Source organism: Trichosurus vulpecula, chromosome 3 (genome assembly GCF_011100635.1).
Source record: "Trichosurus vulpecula isolate mTriVul1 chromosome 3, mTriVul1.pri, whole genome shotgun sequence".
Lineage (NCBI taxonomy): Eukaryota > Metazoa > Chordata > Mammalia > Diprotodontia > Phalangeridae > Trichosurus > Trichosurus vulpecula.
Window position 1 is genome coordinate 227,916,810 of NC_050575.1, and position 16,906 is coordinate 227,933,715.

Genomic DNA, 16,906 nt, shown 5'->3' on the forward strand with positions numbered 1-16,906 from the left:
AAAATGAATCCTTGGTTTTATCATTACCTTGATTTAGAAATGCTCCCCATATTTACAGTTTTAATGGTGCCACAGTTGGGATGTGACTGATATACTTCAACTTTAATGTGAAAAAAGTGTACACCTTTGAAATGTGGTACCTCATTCCTAAATGCCCACATCTTCCCATACATATGTATATATTTCTGTCCTGAGATGATTCTCTGCATGTTTTTCAGCCTTTGGATTATGAGATTTCAGCATTTCACACACTACTGATCAAAGTAGAAAATGAAGATCCATTGGTTCCTGATGTAGCATATGGCCCCAGCTCTACAGCCACAGTCCAGATAACTGTCTCAGATGTAAATGAAGGCCCGGTTTTCCACCCAGACCCCATGACAGTGACCAAGCGTGAGAACATCACTATTGGCAGCATGCTGTTGACAGTAAATGCCACAGATCCTGATTCCTTGCAGCACCAGACCATTAGGTGAGTATATTATTATCCAATCTAAGCCTGGAAAGGGAAGTGTAAATGCCTGCTCTGTCTGTAGAAGCTGGTTGTCAGGTGCAACATAGCATTAAATTAAACTTGTTAGAGACCTGGAGAAGGCACAGGAATTTGTCATAATGAAAAAGTTTTGAGGTGATGGAGCTACGAACTCTATTAGTTAGCTGAGAGATAACAGCTCTGCCTCTCATGAGGCTGAGCAATAAGGCAAACCTGGAGAATAAGAAGCCAGAGAGACAAAGTGAAGTTGTAGTTCAATGTAGAGCTGTCAAGAGATGAGTAAAATGTTGGCTTTAGATGCGGTGGAATGGTATCAAAGATGCTTGTCCAGGCAGGGCTTGGACTAGATGACCCCTGAGGACCTGTCAGCTCTGAGACTGTGATTCTGTGATAAGAATGCATGGTTGGTAACTACCCACAGAGAAATTGTATTTAGAGTTATTGTATACTGATGAAAGTGTGTGGAAGTGAAAAGGGGGATGAGATAGAGACTTCAGAATTGCTGGCCCCATTTCTCAGAGTATGTACAAAGATCAAAAATAGTTATTGTCAGATTAGTATTAAGCAGACTGATTAATGCTTCAGAATTTGAAGCTGCAAAATGAATATTGTTCTTTGTGAGATATGGTGCATATGCAGATGTCTCTCTACATGCACGTATGCAAACCTATGATTTTACTAGTGTAAGAGATGCCTGACGCAGAAACTCCCTCCATTGCTGTAGATCAATAACTGCTAGGATTCTGAGAGGTTCATAGAATCATAGATTTAGAGCTGGAATGAAGCTTGGAGCCATTAATTCTACCTTGCCACATTTTATAGATACAGAAACTGAGGCACAGAGAGATTAAGCCACTTAGTCATGGTTACATAGCTCTATGTCATAGAGAGATAGGACTTGAAATTAAATCTTCCTGACTCTAAGGCCAGACTTCTACAGCCTCTATGTGCTGTGTTAACTCTTGATCTCTTATTACTTAATAATACAATTTCATCCATATGAAGCTGCTATTTATATATACATATACAAAAGTCTAACCTGCTTTTCAGAAGATATGTATATATATATATATATATATATATATATATATACGTGTATATATATGTGTGTGTGTGTGTGTGTGTGTGTGTGTGTGTGTGTGTGTGTGTAAATTAGGATCATATGTAAAAAAATCTACATATTGGCTTTTAAAATCCTCCATAACTTAGCTCCAGTGACCTAGACTTCTTGCTGTTCTTCATGCAAGACTCTTCATCTCTTGGCTCCAGGCATTTTCACTTGCTGACCCTCATTCCTGACATTGTCTCTCTCTCCCTCCCTCCCTCTCTCTCTGTCTCTGTCTCTCTCTCTCCCTCTCTTCCATCTCCACCTCCTTATTTCCCTGGCTTCCTTCAAGTCTTAACTAAAATCTTACCTTTTATAAAAAGCTTTTACCAAGATGGTCCCCTTCCCATGCCAATGCCTTACTTGCATTTATGGTTTGTCCATAGTTGGTGCATGTTTGCATGCCTCTTGGGAGCTCCTTGAGGGCAAGGTCTTTATTTTGCCTTTCTTTGCCTTTCTTTGTATCCCTAAGATTTAGCACAACACAAGGGACATAGAAGGTGCTTAATAAACACTAGCTGATTGACTAATTGACCACAAATCTTTTTCTCAATAACTGACTTGCTTTCCCCCCCAAAAGATATATAAATATATACATATACATATATATACATATATGTATATATTTACATGTGTGCATACTTATATACATACACATGTATGCATTTATACACATATGCACAGATATATAATACAAAACTTCTGAAATATAATATATCCAAACAAGCGTAGTTTTATGCTTCTCTTTTCTTCACATGGAAAAAAACAGATATGGAAAAGAAAGCTGTTTTCCAATTCCACCAAAGGAATCTATTTTGCAACAAAACTTTCTGAAGTTTTGATCAACAGGATAAAGTCAGAAAGGAATGCCTATAAAACTGTGAATCTGAAATAGTAATCTTCTTTTACACAGAACCTGCGAAAGGAAATGCACCATTTAAATATCAGCAGGAATGCTTTACTTAAGTGCCTCTGTGGAGAGACCTCAGGCTCAAAGGAATATCAGCTAGTCTAAAATTTTCAGATCTCTTCAGGGAAGTTTAAATGAAATTTTGTGTTGCTAAAGTAAGGGCTGAAATAGGTGGCTCTTCTTCAGGGAGAATAAAATGGAGTAAATTGTTGCTGATATGCTAAGTAACTTGTGTGGAGAAGAATGGCCTTAGTTTAGCGGACCGATGGAAGTTGGAGTATGATATAGGTGCATTAAAAAAATGAAATAGCTTCACATTTCTGGAGTAGTACATAATCTTCCAGGTTTCAAGTTTTTGCATCAGAAAATCCAGTCGAAGTGATAGAAACAGTTTGCTATTCTGCAGGTGGAATATCTAAGAGCTCTGCTATTTACTAATCAGTCTTTGCCAATTATATCTTCTTACCAATCAATTTCTTAAGTAAAAAACAGAAAGTCAGTATGCTTTTGCTCATTTCTTTGATTTGCTTCCTTAGAGAAACCCATTAATCCATTACTGTCACTCATGTTTGCTGAGGAATGGGTAAACACCACGGGCCTCATGGCATAGATCAGCATGGCACTGGGGCCATTGGGTCCATCACACTCAACTTAGGACTCATCGGAAGCCCCTTACTCTCTGGTAGCCAGTAGAAATTCAGTAATAGCCAGACTATATTATTGGCAGGTTGTGCTGTGTTTGTGGGAACTATTTGGTGGGAAAAGGGTCAATTATCCTTCACAATCTTTGATCTTCTGCAATGAAAAGTGGTATCTCATGAGATTGGAGATCACACTTGAGAAGTCTTGGGGGCAGAAAGGGAAAACTGTCTAATAATCATGATCCTGAAATACAATCTGAATCAACTACCTTGTGAGATTCTTTGGAAAAAAAAAACTCCCACAATATTCTGTTGGGAAAACACATGGTGCATAATAGATTTTAGAAAAAGATCACTGAGAACACTAATTTGTTTCTTAAGTGGAGTTCACTATATAGCTAATTAAGAGCCAATTAAAATGTCCCTTAGCCTCATCTCCTAAAGAATCTTCAGGCCTAGGAAAAAGCAACTTAATTCAACAGTTATCTCTGTAGGTTCTGGGACCATGAATAACTGGGATCTAGTAATTTAATAATTATAAAACATTTGATCCATCACCTAAAGCTGCAAAATATCCCAGAAGAAAATCTCATTTCAATTCAACAAATGTACTTTTAGATCCTGTTAGGTACAAGGCTCTGAGGTACAAAGACAGAAAATAAGACAATGCTTGCCCTTGAGAAACTTACATTATATTGGAAGGTTGCAACATATGTACAGAGAAGCAAATAAAGACATATACCTTTTTTACTTCACTTCTGATTTTTATAAGTCTTGGGCAGTGATTTTCAAGGTTTTTGGTTTCAGGACCCCTTTATACTCTTAAAAAAACCAGACTCCTGCAAAAAGCTTGTTTTGTGGGTTATATCTATTGAAATTTTTGTTTTTCAGTTGTTTCAGTCATGTCCAATTCTCCGTGACCCTATTTTGGGTTTTTCTTAGTAAAGATACTAGAGTAGTTAGCCATTTCTTTCTCCAGCTCATTTTACAGACAAAAAACTAAAGCAAACAGAGTAAAGTGATTTATCCAGGGTCATACAGCTAGTAAGTATCTGAGGTAAAATTTAAGCTCATGAAGATGAGTCTTCCTGATTCCAAGCCCAGTGCTCTAATCCACTGTACCACCACTGCTGCCACCAATGCTGCCTCATTGAAATTCACCATATTCAAAATTAAAATATTTTATTATTATTATGAAAATAGTTTTTGACCTCATGGACCCAGCAAAGGTTTTCAGGGACCCCAGGAGTAGCAAGACCACTGTTTGAGAATCCTGAGTTTAGGGAAATCCTCATGAAAGATAAAGACTTGTAATTTTCTTAGTCTTCAACAGTTTTTGATGGCACTGAGAGGCTATGTGACTTGCCCAGAGAAACACAGCAGTATGTGTCAAAGGTGGGACTTGGACCTAGGAAATTTTGATGTTGAGATGAGCTCTCCCTCCATCCACTATGCCATGTTATTTTTCATTTGTAAAGTAATTTCAAACAAAAGTAGAGAGCACTGGTTACAGGTGAACAAGAGTGAACAGTAACAGGTCAGGAAGATTGGCAAAGGTCTTGAAGCAGAAAGTGGCACTTGAGCTTTATTTGCTCTTGCTTTAAGTGAAGGTCCCCAATCCTTACCAAATTAGTTATGCAATAGATAAATTTTCCTCATTATGGAATCAGATTAAATAGTTGCCCTAATCTTTAAATATGAAAAATCCTATGTCCCCCAGAGTGACAGCGAGGTGATGCCATGGATAGAAGTACCAGACCTGGTGTCAGGAAGACCTGAGGTCAAATACTTTTTCAGACACTTACTAGTCATGTGAGCCTGTACAAGTCACCTAACTTTGTTTACCTCAGTTTTATCATCTGTAAAATGAGCTGGAGGAGGAAATGGCAAATCCCTCTAGTATCTTTGCCAAGAAAAACCCAAATGAGGGTATGAAGAGTCAGACATGACTGACATATCTCAATAAAAACAACACAACAGCAACATATCCCCTAGAATACATAGATAACTGGTCCCTGGGATATCCCTCTAAAGTAACATCCTTCTCACAAAGTTACAGGCTTGTGTCTCTCAGTCTAACATTTTATATGAGGAATATCCAGACTTCAGCCATAACCATTCCACTGTTGATTGCTACTCTCTTCTGTTTTATCCTATCAAGAAAAATAATTGAGAGGGAGCTAGGTGGAATACTGGGTGGAGCTTTGGCTTTGTAGTGAGGAAGACCTGAATTTGAATCCTGCCTGAGGCACTTAATAGTTGTGGACCCTGGGCAATTCATCAACTCTTTCATCCTCAGTTTTTTTGTCTTTAAAATGGGAGTCATAATATCACCAGCTAATTAGCAATAATAAGGCACTTAAATGGTGAAGTGGATAGAGTAGTGGGCCTAGAGTCAGAAACACTCATCTTCCTGAATGTAAATCTGGCCTTAGATACTCACTAGCTGTGTGATCCTGAACAAGTCACTTAGCCCTGTTTGCCTCAGTTTCTCACATGTAAAATGAGCTGGAGAAGGAAATGGCAAACCAATCCAATATTTTTGCCAAGAAAACCCCAGATGGGGTCAGGAAGAGTCAGACATGACTGAAAATAACTGAACAACCATGATAATAGCGCCAACCTCAGGGCATCTTTGTGTCCTTGAGTGAGATGACGTGTGTACTTTGCAAACCTTAAGGTGCTATGTAAATATTAGCTTTGATAATAATGAAAATAAAGAATAATTTGAGCTTAATTGGGACATTCATTGGTCTTTTCTCCACCTTTACCTCTGTAGACAGGTACCATCTGTGGATTAAATGACACAATCTTGGCACAGATCCCCAGCTGTGAATGCGCCCTTAAAATGTGTTCTCTGATATTATTTCTAAAAGCAGAGTAGCAGAAACCACTTTACAACAAGTAAAATTATAATTCTTTGTGATGTAAAACAGAGCTACACCTGGCCCCTTTTCTTTTTAAATTTGTATTTAAAGAACATGGGTGCAGCTCTTAGATGAATTGGACTCATTCCTTTTTGCTCTTGCTAGTTGGAAGACAAGCACTCTTATCTATGCTGATAACAGTATTTTGTTATCTTGAGCCAGGAGTGGACTTCAATGGCTAATTGTTCTCCCAGTGGCTTGCCAACAGTGATACTGTAACTGAAATCATTGTGTTTGGCAGACACACTCTAACATTACACTTACCCTATGTAACATGTGAATTCATTCGGTAGTTGAGGGTGTATTTTGCTGCTTGTTTATGACTGTAGGCATAAGAAACTCTACAGAAACCATACTGTTTTCTAGTATGGCCAGGGTGGTCAGGCCAAAAATTCTGTGTTAAGTGGCATGGAGATTTTGGCTCTTAACTAACTGTGAATATTCAAGCAGATTCAAAGTTCCTCTTTGAGGAAAATATTAACCCTATCTACCGGCTTCATTGTAGTGCAACATTGAAGAGAAGTGGGGTCCACTCTACTTTACTCCCAATAGGCCAAAATGAAAACTAGGCTTCTAGGCCACCATGACTATGTAAACTTGATCACCATGAATAACATCTGAAACACAAGGATCTCTCTTTAATAAACAGGACAGAATGTCAGCATGATAGCATTCATTGGGGAAATCACTTGTCATTAGACTATCATCTAATGCTTGTCAAAAGCTCATGAGCAACAACCTGACAGGAAGACTGATGGACATGCTAAATATTCCTTTCTCTCCTTTTTCCCCAGCTCTATTCAATTCAACAAATATTTAAGTGCCTACTAACTTCAATAGAGATGGGGCATAGATGGAAAACAAGGGGGACCTAGGTGGTGTGGTGGATAGAATGACATCTTCCTGAGTTCAAATCTAGCCTTAGACACTTACTAGTTGTCTAAACCTTGATGAGTCACTTAATCCTGTTTGCCTCAGTTTCCTCATCTGTAAAATAAGCTAGAGAAGGAAATGGTAAACCACTCCATTATCTTTGTTAAAAACAAAACAAAACAAAGCAAAGCAAAAAAAAACCCAAAAAACAAAAAACAAATGCAATCACAAAGAGACAGGATTGAAACGACTTAACAACGACAGCATGTTCAAAGTACCATGCTAGGCACTGGAGACACAAAAAGCAAAATTAAATTGCCTCTGTCCTCAAGGAGTTCTACTTGGGAGATCCATCAGGTAGAGAAGACGATAATTACACACAATGTAAAAAGGAATCTCAAGAGAGGACATGGTCATAATTGGGGGGGTGGAGAGGGAATATAGGGATAGAATCAGTGAAAGCCTAATATACAGACCTTGAGATGTCCTTTGGTCTAGGCACAGAATAATGAGAAGAAAGGAGTGTATTCCAGATACGGTGCAACATGTGAACAAAAGTACAGAGAGCAGAGAGGGAATGGTGTATATGGGGAGCAACGAATGGCCCTGGATTCTCCTGAGTGGAGAATGCATGAAGATGAATAAAATGAAACGACTGGCAACGGAGCATAATATACTTGGTCCATGGTCTCTTAGTTGTCCTTGCAAAAATGTCTGCACTAAATTAAGGTTTGATGTTATGCCCACAACTTGTACAAGAACAGTTTTTTTGGTGTGTTTTTTGGAGCTGTATTCAAAGACATTGTCTCCACTATGGTCCTTGTATACAGATTCTTAGAAAAATTTCTACTTATATTAATTTGCAGGGTAAAGTTTATCCCTTATAATGGACTTACCTGCTTATAAAAAACAGGATGTTACATACAAAGAATGCTGGATTTGGAGTCAATAGGCCTGCTAACCAAAGCTTAGCTCTGAAAACGACCAGCTATAAGATTCTGGGCAACCCACATCTCTCTAAAACTCAGTTTTCTCATCTGTCAAATGAGCTTTGTGTATTAAATGGCCATAAAATACTTCTTACTTACGCTATTTACCATGCAGTTTTGTTAAAAAGAGAGTACTTTGTATACTTAAAAGCACTATAGAAATGAGGACTTAGTATGATTACCTATTCTTAATAAATTCATGTTAATTTGGTTTGACTATTTACTTAGAATATATACCCATAAGTAAAAGTAAAGGAAATGCACAACTAACAAAAAGAGCAAAGCAATTGATATTATCAGGCACTAGAGATTAGAGAATCCCAGCATGTGGACACTGAGTTTAGCTTTTAGTTTCCTAGGTGCTAAGGCAAAAAGGTAAATTCCTTTGGGAATTATTATTAGTGTTGTTGTTATATTATGAAATTATTATTATATGTTCTTGTGCCAACCAATAATTACCATATAACCCAAATGAATTTACCTTTTTGCCTTAGCAACTAGGATCCTAAGAGCTAAACAATGTCCCCCAGTCAGAATTGTTTCATCTCCAGTGCCTGGTAGTATCTCTTGCTTTGCTCCTTTTGGTTAGTTTTACGATTTTAACTTTTACTTATGGGTATATATTCAAAATACATATCAAAGCCAAGTTAAATAAACATGCATTTATTGTCACCTATTAGGCTCTAGGCACTGTGCTAGAAATAGACAAATAGATCAGAAATGACATAAGTAAAATATAGCTTCCAAATCACGGACAAAGAAGTCCAAGTCTCATTTCTGCTGATTTCTTGAGCAAAAAAACCCTCCATTATTCTGACTTGGACTAAATCTCTGTCAGATGGAAACTCTAGATAATAACATTTCAGTATTACTCAGCCAGATCCAATAAGGAATAAGTTTTCAACTGTAATGACTCTATGGATAAGGGATTTATCACTTAGCAGGTTCCTATTGTCTAGTATAATCATGTGTAGAACAAAAGGTTTCTTTGAGTTTTTCCATTGGGCTGTATTTTTGTATGATAATAAATTAGCCATGAATGGACAAATCCTAATAAAGCAGAGAGATTAGGAGTGACTAATTAGGTGGCCACTAAAATCTTCTTGCTTGTTGGTAATCACACTTTTCAAGCATTTATAATGGCCTAGCTCAGCTTATTACTTTGATTCTTAGCTGGTTAAAAATAACAGATGAAATATGGCTTTAGCTCTACATTCATGGCTTAGGAATACCTACATTTAATTTTAAAGACAAAGAACTAAGAGGCAGGGTAATACAGTGGAAAGACCCCTGGACTTGGAAGAGGAAGACCTAGGTTTGAATAATAGGTCTGCTACTTTCCATGTTTTAGAAAAGTCATTAAACCCACTGGGGCTTCAATTAACCCTGAAGAGCCTCAGGTCCCAGATTCAGCTTGGAATGAATGAACTCTCTCCAATTATAATAGTGTTAATTGTACTTTCACTCGTATCATCAAAGTATACAAAAAGAGGACTAAAAAGCAGATGGTCTCCCCTTGTCTCTCCCTCTGTACTCCACAGAAAAACATATTCTTGATTTAGATAACAGCACCTCCGTGTGAATGATGAGAGTCTTTTCAGGTTAAAAAAAATCAGTGATCCCTCTACCTACAGTTGCTATTATCTGCAAACTGGTTTATGCCATGTCAAAACAGGGTCTGTATGATTTGAATCTGCATGTGTCTAAATACTCCACCCTCCATCCCCCAGTTTACAACCTTGGTTTTCTGGATTTTTCATCTTTTAGCCTTGTTTCCCTGCTCCTAAGTAAATTTTTATTCTATCTACCACCCTGGAGGGCATTTCCTCATTCTAAACTATTTGTAAGTGTGGGTATGTAAGTCAACAAATCAATGATTCCACCCCACTTGAAGTGTCTAACAAAAAGAACAAGATGATATGCCCAGATACCTTAACCAGATGAAAACACTTTTCGATTGAATCAACCAATAATAGGCTTCAGAGGAAGTGTGGAAAAATTCCTTGGCCAATTTAGATGTTCTTGAAAGCTATGGGATAAATTTTAATGACATTGCAGAGTAAGTATATTTAATTTATTTGAGAAAATTTGGTTAGGTCTTGTCCAGTTTTGACTCCAAGGATTTGAGTATTTATCATCCTAATAGTAGACGCCTCCATCCAGGCCCCTTAAAAGAAATTATTTGGGATCAGGTGCAGAGAGGAAGGGAATAGGGATGAAAGACCTTCCAACTCAGCCTAGGTGTTACCCTCCGTCCTTCCAACCAAATTTCACTAGATAAGAACATTGTGATCTTCAGAGAATTTGAATATAAAACCTCTCATTGGTCTCCTACTCCTAGTAGCATCCCTGGAAATAGTTGATGTAGTGTCTACAACAGGGGCTAGGAACAAATTTCATATATTGAATTCCCTTTTGCCAAAGACCTTTTGAATTCATTCTCTCTCTCTCTCTCTCTCTCTCTCTCTCTCTCTCTCTCTCTCTCTCTCTCTCTCTCTCTCTCTCTCTCTCTCTCTCTCCCCCTTCCTCTCTCTCTCTCCCTCTCCATCTCTCTCTCCCTCTCCCTCTTCCCCTATCTACCTTTAGGTGTTTTCTGTTGTCAGAAAGGAAGGGAGGAATGGAAGCTTCAGCAGTGAAAGGTGGCAAAAGCCTGAAAGCTATTATGCTTTCAACAAAATAAATGTAATGATTCTAAGAGAAAAAGAAGGAAGAGGAAAGATAGATTTTTTATGACCAGATGGTCTATTTGTACCATACTGGGTCAACAATCCTGAAAGCTGAAACTCATTTTTTATATTCTTATTTGTTTTCCTGGTATAGCTGAGCATCCTGGCTGTTTGCTGGACTGTTGGGATTAGTCTCTTCCAATAAAAATTTTATGGTTGTCAAAATGGAGAAGGCATCATGGGTTGAACTCCAATGATTTTGAAGTATATCCAGGCATATACTATCATATGCTTAGACATTTGTATGAAACATTTTAGAGGCACGCTAGTATAGTCAGTTTATTTGAATATCCTTCTGTAAATTCTATTGAAAGTTTAAATGTGCCATCTTCAAACACAGTTCCATTGGGTCCCCAGATTACCCCATTCTACACCATAATGTTGTTTTCTGAAGAGTCTCTAATGACCCTGGCTGCAGATTCTTTTTACAATCTCTTGAAATACTACATAAGGTACCTTCAGTCTAGGTTGGACATGTTGAGGACTTTTGTAGGCTCAAGGGTGGAGCATAGAGTGGAGGTCAGGCATGAGTAGGAGGAGAAGGAGGAAGAGGACCAAGTAAAGATGAAGCCATCTCAGAATTTGCACTCCTACCAAAATGCTTGAGCCCCTGGCCCAGAGGTGGAATAAGTCTTTTGAATTTTAGAGATCAGAGAATTTGGGGCTTCTCCTCATTGTCATAATCTTAATGGTGTCTGTTAGACAGATAATACACAGGAGGCACTGGAGGTTTAAGAGGGACTTCTCCCATGAACCTTTTGCCTTCATTATAACACAATCAACATTCTCCTCCTGCTTCTCAGATAACTCTGCCTCTTTAACGGGGGGAATAATAAACATCTAAGCCCTGAGAATTTGGGTCTTGGTCTCTAATATTTCTCAAGCTTTCTCACATGCCTCTTTTTCCTCCAATCCTTGGGATAAATCAGTCTGAACCTCCCATAACTAGGCTTCCACTGACAGCTTGTCAGTATTTTTTTTTCTCACAATAGTTAACTTTAACCAAACTACAACACAAGAAACTGAATTGCCCACTTGGCTCCCCCACTTACCAAGGTTATCTTTTTCTCCTGCGGCTGCTGCTCCTTGCTTAGCTTTTGCTCCTTGCTTGGTTTCTCTCAGGTTGTGGCTGCTTGCTCCATCATCACTGCTTCCACTGCTGGGTTGAGGTCTTTCTGGACTGGTCTGGAACATTGCTGTATCTGTCAATGAACACTGACTCTCTCACACCTTGAGGCTAAATCAGTCCGGGTCTCCCACAACATTTCTACAACTCCTGTGGTCTTTCTAGTCTCCTTCTTATCAAGAATACCCCCATTTCTCATCAAAACTTTCTCAAAGTCTCTAGCAGTAGGGGCACATCCTCCCACTCCTGGGAAGGGGTACATACTCCATCCCCCCATCCCTGGGGAGGAGTCCATAGAACCATAGCTACAAAAAACAACACAATAAATGGGAAAAAATGGATAACTATCCCATTCCCACAGAACCCCATACTTTCCTTTAGTCTGCACAGATCCTGCCTACTATGCCAATTGTTAGACAGATAATACACAGGAGGCACTGAAGGTTTTGGATTCCAGCCTCTAACAGGTTCACTCTTGATCTGGTCAGATAGGAAAGAAAGCTTCAAGCGGGTTAATAATAAGTTTTATTCTAGTCTAGTCTTCTCTAACATAGTATTGCTGGTAATGGAAGCACCACAAACTCCTACCGTATTTTCTAATCACCCTTCTGGCAGGGGCCAATGAGGAAGGGAGGAGCAACTACCCCTACCTCTTGATGGGGTCAATCAAGATAGGCACAACTTGTGCATTCAACCCTAAAGGGTTCCGCTAAATCCCTTCAACCCTCAATGGGGGCTAGTTGAAGCAAACATAGATTTCCCCCCTCCCAAGCCTTGATGGGGGCCAGTCAAGGTACACAGCATACTAGTTTATGCATTCAACCATAAAGGTTCCCCAACTCACTGACCACTGACAACCTGTTTTATAGGGCATCAGACAAAGAAGGCATGTTGCCAGCAAGTTTACATCACCTCATCCCTGCATCTCACTATGAAGTCGCAGTGGATGTTTGCAGTTTCAGCACACGTTTATATTATTTATCCTTATATAATGCTGCACAAGTATGGTAGAGATGTTAACTCATATCTAATATCTGGGAAACATATCGTTATGGCCATGGATCCTGGGAAACTGAGGTTGTTATGGCCATAGATCATGGGAAACTGAACTCTAAGAAATAATAACAAAAATCTATTTTACACACACTAAAATCTACCTTACTTACACTAAAATTCACCTTACTGACAATGTCCCTGAAATAGTTGGCAGAATGTCTGTGTTGGGAGCCTAGGGGAGAAAAAACAACAAAAAACTCAGCACACCCAGCCAGCTTCGAGATTGGACAAGGAGCCCAGCAGAGAAGCTACAATCACACTTAAGGGGGATGTCTTAGGGACTATAGCAAAATAGCTTCCAGGAACTGTATTAACTCCCTTCCCCATATGGTCTCAGTTTCGGGACACTTTCCCCATGGTAGGAAAGTATGTCACAGATTTTTGAGTGATGTTTTGTGCCAATGGCACCAACTCTACTACCACGATAAACACTTCTTTATAAAATCTAATTGTATCTGGCTGATTAATTGATATTAATAGATAATTATGGAAGGAAGTACACTGCTGGTTGCTCATGAATTATGTCATTAGACAACCACCACCCAACTCATTAAAGCTACTCACAATACCATGGGGGGAAAGTAGCAGTGAATTCTGGGGACCCAGCCTGCCAGTGTTAGTGATGTTGGGAGAAGAGTTCCACAATTCGAAATATATTTAAAAGCCATAGCAAAGACTAGCCAAAGCCCATTACAGGGTCTCAGTCTCCTTCTCTGTATAATAGCAGGACGGTGGAGTGGGTGGGCTCATTTAAAAGTAGCAAATGTTTATTACACACCTTCCATATGAAAGGTATTGTGCTCGGCTCTAGGGAAACAAAAGAAAAAATAAACCCCTGCCTTTCGGGAGTTCACATTTTATTCAATGTTCTCTAAAAGTCTCTTCTAGCTATAATTCTAGGATCATTCCCCTCCTCCCTACCGCAACCCCTTATCTATGAGTTAGAGTTACCACTGTTGAGAGACACACAACCAGAATCATTGGAGCAAGCATTTTCTTAGTTTTTAAGCTGTTGGAGTTGTGAGAAGGAAAAGGCTTTCTGGACTTTTAAATAACCATGAACATTTTCAGGTGGAGGAAACTACATGTCTCTAATCCAGACTTCTCAACAATCTTTGACCTTCCTCTTGCCCTGACCCATTTCCTGTGGTCTCAGCAATACTCTTCTTCATACGTCCTCCTCCCATTCTTATCTGCCTTCCTGCTCCACCAAACCTCTCTCTGAAATACACCTGCAGTGTCTCTTTGCCAATATCCTATCTTCCCCTTTTGCCCTCCAACCTTACAGTAGTCGCTATTCTTTTCTCTGTCTTAAACTTGAATGCAAAGCAAGAGACAGAAAATTCTGAGGGAGGGAGAGTACGAAGTATGTGAAAGAAATACCTATTACCCTTTTCTGATGAATAAAATTCCTGGAAATGAATTTATAAAATAAAGGTTTCAAATTTCAAAATAGGAAACACATATGAATTTTGCTGAAAAAATTGCATGACTCCAGCAACAATAGCATCCCCAGAGCATTGGCATTCATATAAATAACAGTGTCAGCCAAAGTGGAAGAGACCACAGAGAAGGAAGCCACAGAGGTTTAAGCTATTGCTTCAGCACAATCAGGAAATGATGACACTCATCACCGGGAGAAGGTAGAGACAAGAAACAGAAATACTTAATTGATTTGGAGACTTCTCTACCCACCAGGTTATTTGTCAACAAATCTCTGAATTTCTCTGAAACAGTTCTCTCTTTCTACCTATAACTTGATAAATAAAAATACCCATGAGACAGCAGACAGAAACAGTGACATTCAGTGCACAGTGTTTGAACCAAGGAGGGCAAATACAGAGACCTAGTACTAGGACTGTAAACCAGAATGAGTGAAAAGGAGGGCTTCAGAATTTTCTAAATTCACATATTGGAAGTAAGGTGAGTAGTATGTGGAAAGCACAAATGGGTTGTGTTGCCATGAAGAAGAAAAAAGAGGAAAAAAGAATACATCAAAGAAACATTAAACAATCTTTTGTGACAACTAGTTCTGGTGCAACCCAGGTCCAAATTGGACCTCTTCTCTGAATCCTGAATATCTGAAACAGATTCAAATTAGTTATTCATCTCTTTTAAAAATTAAAATGAATGCAAAAATGCCTTATTCTGGTTTCTTCTAGGGTCTGTATTTTTCAAGTAATTTTCCTCCTTGTTCTTTAAATTTGTATGTATGGTATAATTCATTTGTTAAGTTCAAAGTAGTGGGGAAATGCATTAGAGTATGAAGAAAATTTAATTCCAAAGGAGTAGTAAAAGTTCTGATTGCAATTTTTACCAATCTACCCCTGGTGAATGAGGTCCTTTTAAAAACTCCATGTTTAATGTAATAATTGAAGCCCATCCAAAAAGAAGCACTAGAATGATAAAAGATTTGGCAGAAACCAGATGCTAACATCCTTATAAATTGTGAGTTCCATGTGTTCTAAGATCACTGGGAATAGCCAGTAAAAACCATTCAATTAAAGATACAGATGTGTTCAGCATGAACCCATACTCATTTGAAGAAAAAAATGCTAAAAGACCTTTTCATTTTCCCAACAAGGGTCTCCAAAATTCTTTTTGTCATTTATTATTAAATGAATAGCAGTTTCCAAAAATGTTGATTTCATGATCATAAATTGCCTACATTTGGGGCAGATTTAATAATTTGGATATGAGACTTTTTAAAAATTGTAACCAACATTTCAATTTTAAGCAGAAGTTAAGCCTTTGTGTGTCAGGAAAGAGTTAAAGGCCAAATTTAATAACATTTCTACCTGGGGAAATTAAAAGAAAAGCCATATTCTCCTGAAATCCATTATTAACACCTGATCTTAATTAAAAATAGTTACTGACCTCAATAATAGTTCTTTTTTCCCCTTCTTCATCTTGAGATCATTTAGTTATTTTTTTCTTAACTCACCAAGTCTGGGATAAGGGGGTATGAGATGGTAATGCATTGTTTACATGAGGCCCTTGCAATTTTTAATTAAAGGGATGTCCTTCCATTTGTATATTTTATGGCACCAGTATATTTTTATTACCTCCTGTGCTGTTGGGATTCCAATTATTTATGTAAAGTTGTTATTACAGCTCACTCTTTGTAAGTGGTCAGACTCTATGCTGTGAAAACGCCAGTGGGGGAAATATCTAATTAATTAAATAACTAAATTTTTAAAGGTTTTATATCTAGGGTAGCTAAAAATAGAATTCTAGCCTCGGTGCTGCTCAGAGGTATGGAAACATTTCATTATCGCATGCGATTAGGTGCCTTCAATTTGGTTAAGGCCAGATGGCTGACCTTTGAATAGAAAGTGAAAAGTATATATGTAATGCATTTATAAAATATATAGTACATGTATACTTATAATTTATTTTTTTACAGCTAATGTGGATTTTTCCCCTAAGTCATCTATTTTGAAATGAGTTGTTCTAAGTTTTGTTGATTTGAGAGTTTGACTGTTGGAGGTGTCATTTTTACTGTCATGAATTTGAAAGTTCAATTATGAAAAGTCATCTAGTTATTCAAGAGCACACATGATCCCAGAACACAATATAGAAACACATGATAAATGCTAATGTGATTGTGCTTTTAGCCATCAATCCCTATATTTGATCGATCTGCTTAGGACTCCTTACAAAAAAGGTAAGAGAAGGGAGACTTAATTGAGAGGAAGACATCAACATAATACACCTATATAGTATCATCATTCTGTATTCATTTCAATTCCATACATTTCAGAACCTAGAGAAAATGCAGTGGGATAAAGAAAGAAGTTCAGATTACTTTTATTACCCCTTTTAGACCTGTCAATCACCAATCCCAGGCTGTCAACAAATATTCTATGTTCTCCCTGGGTGCATATCACTGTACTAGGCACTAACCATGGATAACGAAATCACAGGCCAGGAATCATGTAACTAATTCAGGAAATGTATTTCATAGTCTGTTGCTGGTTTGCTTTCCAAATAAATCTGAGAACCTGATATCTTAAAATGCAATAAAAATATTTAAAGAGATGAGTCCTCCTGGACTCTC

At 38.1% G+C, this 16,906-nt stretch overlaps 1 protein-coding gene and 1 pseudogene across 1 annotated transcript in view; one reads left to right on the forward strand and one right to left on the reverse strand.

The window, feature by feature from the left end:
* CDH13 (cadherin 13) overlaps positions 1 to 16,906 on the forward strand; it is a 1,345,123-nt gene that overhangs the window by 1,236,586 nt on the left and 91,631 nt on the right. Inside the window, exon 10 of the mRNA XM_036749176.1 lies at positions 219 to 472. Coding sequence (XP_036605071.1) covers positions 219 to 472 — 254 coding nt within the window. The remainder of the gene's footprint in view (positions 1 to 218; positions 473 to 16,906) is intronic.
* Positions 10,681 to 11,041, reverse strand: LOC118841235 (annotated as a pseudogene).